The sequence below is a fragment of the Oratosquilla oratoria genome, chromosome 26 (genome assembly GCF_046742065.1).
Source record: "Oratosquilla oratoria isolate Oo_2021 chromosome 26, ASM4674206v1, whole genome shotgun sequence".
In the NCBI taxonomy this organism is placed as follows: Eukaryota; Metazoa; Arthropoda; class Malacostraca; order Stomatopoda; family Squillidae; genus Oratosquilla; species Oratosquilla oratoria.
In genome coordinates, this window is record NC_134802.1 from 48,979,308 (window position 1) to 48,987,249 (window position 7,942).

At 40.4% G+C, this 7,942-nt stretch overlaps 1 protein-coding gene across 3 annotated transcripts in view; it reads left to right on the top strand.

The window, feature by feature from the left end:
* The window catches only part of LOC143039536 (tetratricopeptide repeat protein 37), a 61,639-nt gene extending 54,040 nt beyond the window's left edge, over window positions 1–7,599 (top strand). For all 3 annotated transcript variants that reach the window (XM_076209699.1, XM_076209701.1, XM_076209702.1), the window contains exons 24-26: window positions 2,053–2,283; window positions 3,817–3,969; window positions 7,298–7,599. In XM_076209699.1, the coding sequence (XP_076065814.1) occupies window positions 2,053–2,283; window positions 3,817–3,969; window positions 7,298–7,408 (495 nt within the window). In that variant the 3' untranslated portion in view covers window positions 7,409–7,599. The remainder of the gene's footprint in view (window positions 1–2,052; window positions 2,284–3,816; window positions 3,970–7,297) is intronic.
* The last annotated feature ends 343 nt before the right edge of the window (window positions 7,600–7,942 follow it).

Consider the following 7,942-nt stretch of genomic DNA (forward strand, 5'->3'; position numbering starts at 1 on the left):
CGATTGGTCCAAAGCCAATTCGTCTAAAACCGATTTGTCTAAAACCGATTCATCCAATATACTATTTGGTCTAATGACGATTAGTCTAAAATTGATGTAAAGACAATGATAGAAATACAAGAATTTAAATCAGAGACTTTTATTTAAGACACACATAAAAATATACTTTAAAGACAATGATAGAGACTTTTATTTAGGACACAGGAAATGTTTAGAAGCAGCAGTCATTCAAGGAACGAACACTATTGAGCAAAATAGGGGCATGTTTAACATCTCGCCTCACATTATTCCCCTAATACCCATGGCCAGCAAAATGTTAAATATCTAAACCACCCTTGGTGGACTTTTCGCCCACGGACGTTTGGGCCAGCATTCTCATCCTTTCCCAGTGTCAAATCCCCCCCTTCTCCTCCTCCTCCTCCTCTTCCTTCCCCCCTTGAAAAAGCTGTAATAAGCGAAACAGCGTACAAATAAAGGCTCCTCACATGGTGTTTATCTCGTCAATCTTGTCGGCAACTGCCACTTTTAAGGAAACTCCATGCTAAGGGCTTAGGAGAATACTCCAAAATGCAAATACTCTAAAACAAAGTAAGAAAAAACTTCGACACAAACTATCTCTTAGTTAAATCGGTAGTTAGAATAAAGAAATTTTGCACAAACTATCCTTTAGGTGAAGCGGTAGTTAGCTATGGTAATTAGACGAATCGTATATTTGGTTTTAGACCAATTCGCTTTGGACCAATCTTAGTTAAATCGGTAGTTAGAATAAAGAAATTTTGCACAAACTATCCTTTAGGTGAAGCGGTTGGTTTTAGACCAATCGTGTTGTTGGACCAATCGTACTATTGGACGAGATGGTTTTAGACCAATCGTGTTGTTGGACCAATCGTACTATTGGACGAGATGGTTTTAGACCAATTCGCTTTGGACCAATTGGAATTAGACCAATCGTCCGGGACCAGTGTTGTCAGTTGAATCTAACCAGTCTAGTACAAGGTGTCCGTTCTACATTAATCAGTCTCTAGAGCACAGAGTTTCTCAACCAGGTTCTGCAAAAGGTCCCTAAGGGTTCCACGAGAACAAGTGAGATAAGCTAATGCACTTTTGATTTTTGAATTTCATATACGTAATATAATTAAACATGCACGACATATTCTTGGTGATTGTAATAATGTAATATAGACATCATCCTATCTAACCTATTATTATGATGAAAATGAAATGAGAAAGATATGGTATACGTATTTTTTTTTTTCGCAGGGGTTCCTTGAGACATGCATTTTATTTTAAGGGTTAAACAAGGGTAAAAAGGTTGAGAAACGCTGAGGATTCTAGAGGTTCAGCCTCCTTTCCCCCCACCCCGTCATACCAATCAGTGACACGCATTCATGGGTTATCAGTAATTACATACATATACCAAGGCTTTTTCCCACTTACAAGGGGGGTAGCCAAAAAGAAAAAGGCATAAAATCATTCCCACCCATTCCATCCCTGAATACACTCCACACCCCTCCACCCTCCCTCTTATCTTAGCACCTCCTGGATGACGGGTCATCCCTGCACCTTGTCCGCTGCCCTGTCAGAAGCAGTGTCGCAAGACACAGTACATCCACAGCAAGGCCGCTTCATTAAATCGGCGACCCCCCCCTCTCCGTCCCCCCATTGCATAAAATGAGAGGACGGGGAGAAATCCCTTCGGGCTGCGTCAAATTTTGCTCACACATACTACCTCACCCCCCCTCCCCCCGCCCCTTCCACCTCATGCAATCACAACATCATCCATATACAACCATTCTCCATTCACCCCGTCTTCTGTAATTACTTCCATTTAATGAAACCAGTAGTTCCAGTGAGATTTTGAAATCTATATACAGTACAAGAGTTTTTTTATGCATAATGTATATATCCTAATTTTTTCTTATTTCTTCATCTTTTTCCCTCCTTCCATCTTCTTTCTTCTCCTCCTTCTTCTTCTCCTCCTTCTCCTCCTCCTCCCCCTCATCCTCCTCCTCCTCCTCCTCCTCCTCCTCCTCTTCTTCCTCCTTCTCACAGGGTGATGTCAAGGAAGCATCCAACATCCTCAGCCGTGCAATACATAAACATCCTGAGGTCGCCCCCTTGTGGCGAGTCCTTGCCCAGCTGTCCTTGCTCCGTGCTGGTGCCCTCAGGCACTACGAGAAACAAATGAGGGACAAACTGAGTACCGGTGCACTGGCCGCTGGGGCCGCAGGGCGAGTTTTGACTCAGGCGGCAGCGACAGAGGACAAACAAGTTGTGGCCCAGGTGAGTATAGAGTTCTCTGAATTCTTTCGTTCTTGTGTTATTTTTTAAGCTGAATAGAATTGTCTGACACTTGCCAGAATAAGATTGTAGAGTGCATCTTTATAGCTGAGGAGTCGTTTATACCCTACATGTTGTAAGAAGCAAAGTAGAATGCATAAAAGACATTGACTAGTAACCTCACCTCACTAAAACAGGTCGATGGTCATTGTAGAATATTAAGCCCTCTGATTGTACATTGTGGATACACATCTTCATCTTGCAATGGAATACAATGGATGAAGAAACCTACAGGTCTTCTGGTGTATATGGGCATCAAACTCGAAAATAAAAAGAAAAGGAGATGCAGTGGGATGGGTTATGCAATGGTTAGGGACTGTTTCTGGGGACCCCTATGGATCAGAGTCCCACATCATTTATATATGTCAAAGCAGAATGTTTACTCATAAAGGAATGATGACAAGCTCTCGAACTGCTGCTTCCCCTCCTTTGTGCTGTCTGTTTGAGGTGCCAAGATAAGAGGGAGGGAAGAGGGTAGAGGGGAGTGGAGTATGTTGGGGATGGAATGGGTGGGAGTGGTTTCTATGCCTTTGTTTTTTGGCTACCTCCCTCGTAAGGGGGGAAAAGCCTTTGGTATATGTATGTTTGAACCTCTTCTTTTTCTTCTTCGTCTATTTCTTATTCTTCTTCTGTGACTGAATCTTGCTTCTTTGGGAGGGTGGAGGGGAGTGGAGTATGTTGGGGATGGAATGGGTGGGAGGGGTTTCTATGCCTTTGTTTTTTGGCTACCTCCCTCGTAAGGGGGAAAAAAGTCTTTGGTATATGTATGTTTGAACCTTTTCTTTTTCCTCTTCGTCTATTTCTTATTCCTCTTCTGTGACTGCCTCTTGCTTCTTTGGGAGGGTGGAGGTGAGTGGAGTATGTTGGGGATGGAATGGGTGGGAGTGGTTTCTATGCCTTTGTAAGGGGGAAAAAGTCTTTGGTATATGTATGTTTGAACCTTTTCTTCTTTTTCTTCTTCGTCTATTACTTATTCTTCTTCTGTGACAGCTTCTTGCTTCTTTGGTTTCCCTATGGTGGTTCAGTAGTGGGAGAACATTGCCATCGTGTTTGCATTCATGTAATAGAAGATGAGTAAATGTGATAGAGTTAGGATACTGTAGTTTTCTCTCGTTAAGACTCCAGGAAAAGAAAATCATAAAGAAAAAAAGTTTTCTCTCGTTAAGACTCCAGGAAAAGAAAATCATAAAAAAAAAACAGTGTATGCAAAAATAAGTACAGTATTGTTTTATTGAAATATTTTGTTCTGGAAGTTGGGAAGTTTTTAATGGATGTTATTCATTTGCACTGATGTTTGGGATATATAATTAACAATTTTTCGTTGATTTTTTGCGACAGGATGCTGGGATGAGCGTGCTGGCTTGCCTTCAGGAAACATTTCTGGATGTTAGGAAGTTTTTAATGGATATTATTTACCATTTACACAGATGTTTGTGATATATAATTAACAATTTTTCATCGACTTTTTTGCGACAGGATGCTGGGATGAGCGTGCTGGCTTGCCTCCACAGCGGCAACAAAAAGAAGAGTTTGGTCGAGGCACAACGAGCCGTGCTTATGTGTCCAGGAGCGCCTCAGGCCTGGTCAGCCTTCATTGCTGCCTGGTTTGCCACGAAACCGTCCGATAAGGTGAGAGGAAACTCAGTGGGTGGTTGGGAAGCCGTTTGCTGTCATGACAATTGGCAATGAAGGGTTAGTTCGGGGGTTGGCAACCCACGGCTCTTTAGCGCTGCCCTAGTGGCTCCCTGGAGCTTTTTAAAAAATCTTTGAAAATGGAAAAAGATTGGGGAGGGAAATATATTTTTTGTTTTAGTATGGTTTCTGTAGGAGGATAAACATGACACAAACATTCTTAACATTTTCCAATGCTGTAAAAATGTGTAGAATAAATATTAAGTTTCAACATTTCTGTCAACGAAGATTTGCGTCATAGCCTTATATAAGGCTTTTAATTTTTTGCGGCTCCAGACATATTTGTTTTTTGTTTTTTTGGTCCAATATGGCTCTTTCAACAGTTTGGGTTGCCGATCCCTTGGTTAGTTTAATCCCGTGATACCTGAATAGAATCATCTGTCAATGCTGAGAACAAAAAATTTAATCACTTCAGTACAAGTCAAATTCACGCACACAGCATCGGCTGCCATAGGTACTACTCACATGATAAAATATAAAGTCACTGCTGTATTACTCGTTCTCTTTTACTCTGAGTGATAATAAACACAGAAAATGTGATCAAACTGGTTCACAGAATCCAGGGGTAACTCATGTACAACTACAAAAAAATATATAATCAAGATGCCGATGCCGGCATCCTCATGTACCTGGGGATAGGTGCCACCTGTGTAGCGCCGGTGGCCAGGAATGTTTTCCGCTGTTTGGTCCCCATCTAAGCTTGGGGTTGGTCCGACAACAAAGACGCTACAGCGGCACTGGGACTGGATGACCGCATTGTGGACAAATGCCCAGGATGTAACACTTCTACCTATACTATTCAACATGTCATGGAAGACTGCATTATACACAATCACGCACGCAAGCAACAACATACACTCCATAAAGGATTTGTGGGAAAACCCCGTTTCGGCCGTGGCATTCCTTGGGGAGACGGGACTGCTCTGACAGACAGTCTAGGGAACAAGAACAACATTCTCATGTACCCACTCACACCTCATGACACCTATGTAGGCATCATTGCTCTGAAGTAGTTAAAGGTGACTTAGGCTCCGGGAAAATTAGTCAAAAGTTATTTAACCCCATAGGACCCAGAGGTCATCTCAAAGCTGAAGAGAATCATGTGGCATTAGACACGACAGGTTCTTTAAAAATACCATGTAGAGTTAACCCATTCAACTCCGATGACAAGATGTCTTGTCATTTGGTCAAATAAAACAAAAAATCATAATAAAACAACAAAATGTTTGATGATCAAACAGCACCAGAAAAATATGACGTCGTCAGTCCTCCTCCTCGAGGAGGAGGACTGATGACGTTGAATGGGTTAAGAGGGAAGATGGTTAGAATAACCTCAAATAGGTTGACCATCTTTATAGGCTTTGTTCTGGTTAAGCCTCGTGTCAGCCAAAGGAAGGTTAGTGCCATATATAGACTTTGAACTAAAATAGGATTATCGTATAAATTTAGACAAGTGCTAAGGAAATTAATATAATGATAAAACAGCAGCCAGAACAAAAGGGGAAATTACAAAGGATGGCAAAGGCAGAACATGCCGACAGGAGACCTTTTGGTCCATAACTAGGTCGGATGCGAAAAAAAATCATAATGATGATTAAATAAATGAATAAATAAAAACTATAATAACGTAAATAATAAGTAAATAAATGAATAATGCCTCTTGGTATGGCACAGATTAATCAAGACGGCATATAACTCTTTCAACGCTTAGGGAAAGTCATGGATGTGAATAGAATTCCTTGGCGACAGCCAGAATAAAAAATAAAATACAAAAAAAAAGGTCATTGAAGAGGCAATCACCACACCAAGAACACCCAGCAAACATACACGAGTTCAGATCTAAATATGATAATTGGAAATCAAAGTTAAGTTGGAACCATACATGAATTTGAGTCTAGGTGTGTTAGAAAATTAGAGAATAGGAGATAGGACCCAATGAGCGTTGCTCTTACAAAATGATTACAAAGGCGGAGCATGCCGACAGGAGACCTTTTGGTCCATATCTAGGTCGGATGCGAAAAAAAATCATAATGATAAAATGATAAATAAAAAATATAATAATGTAAATAACAAATAAAATACATAAATAAATGCATAGGTATAGTTGAATAATAAACAAACAGGTGAATAGCAAATAATAATAAATTGAAATATAACTAATGATAAATGAAAATCAGACAGACAAATGATAACAAAACAAAAACAAATAATATAAGATAGATTATAATCATTATAGCATCTCCTGTAAACTACAATTAGTTAAATACTACAAACCCCCACACTAACGGTTCCTAGACAACAACACAATATATCTTCCCCAAGTGATTTATGGTCGTGTCAGGAGGTTCTTTGTAGTTACTTGAAGGCTGCAGGTCTTCTACAAGAGAGACGAGGGGTATAGGATTGATTGTCCCACACAATCCCTAGACAACGCACATACATATATATATATACCAAAGGCGTTTTCCACCTTACAAGGGAAGTAGCCAAAAAACAAAGGCATAAAAACCATTCCCACCCATTCCATCCCAAATACACTCCACTCCCCTCCATCCTCTATCCTCCCTCTTATCTTGGCACCTCCTGGATGACAAGTCATCCCCTGCATTTTATCCACTGCCCTGGGTCAGAAGCAGTGTCACAAGATACAGCACATCCCCAGCAAGGCCGCTTCCTTACATCGGTGACCCCCCCTCTCCGTCCCCTTGTGATAAATCTTCCCTGAGTGATTTATGGTCCTACCTAGAGGATGTTGTCCGTTACTTGAAGGCTGCAGGTCTTCTGCAAGAGAGATTAAGGGCAATGGATTGAGTTTTTGATTAACGGAAGAAGACTGTAACCTCATCGGTATTTAAGGGATGCTACGCAGATGAATTAAAGGGTGGCCTGGCAGTAGAAGGAACCTTCGTGATGATGATATGGTTTAACGTCACAAACGCCCCTTATCAGGAGGCTAGGACGGTGCCCCTCACAGAGGGCTTTGTAGCGTGGAATTTAATGAACCATCATGCCCTTGGTTCAACTTCAACTAGTAAAAGAGATGCAAGAGGGAAAAAAAATAATAATAATAATAATAAAACAATAAAAGGTAAATATGAGAAAGAAAAATATATGTAATGGATACATCAATTTATACTTCCTGTTTTCTCTTTTGAAGGCAAGGATAATAGCAATCATCCTTCCTTCATTTTTGTAGGGTCATAAACCCTGTTCTCGTGATGGTCCTTCTTACTTATCTTTTTCTCACACAAAATGGTTCCTCCAGGTTGTGCAGCACATCGGCAAATTAGCCAAAGTCTGGGAGAAGAAAGCGCCGTCACAAGTGGCCTGCTGGCTGAGGACAGTGTCTCGTGTTGCCGCAGAACACGGAGCCTAAGTTGGTCTTCCTGTATTGTATTATGGCACATGCTTTAATCAAAGTAAGTATTTTCTTCAGATAGTATTTACATATTTATACTAACTTTGTCCCTGATGCCAAAAAAGGGAAAGTGTGCCATTGTTGAAACAGTACAGAGTTCTGTACAAGTTGTGATATTATTGTGCACAATATAAGAAATATAGACTGCACTTATAGTTTTCTTAACCTAAATCAAATAGAAATTTGTAGACATCGTAATAAGTTTTAGAGTTTAGTAGTATAAAGTAGATACATACATACATATACCAAGGCTTTTTCCCCCTTCCAAGGGAGGTTGCCAAAAAGGGAAAGGCATAAAACCCTCCCTCTCATCTCATAAAGTAGATGAAAGACATATTTTTCAATATTTGTAACTCGGGAGTAGTATGCCAAGGTAAGGAGGAAAATATGGAAGAGGAGAAATGTATAACAAAAGATGTGATTTAGCGAAAGATCTGTGTAGCTATACGTATATATTGATATAGTATGGGATCAAAGGAATTGAAGAGGTCA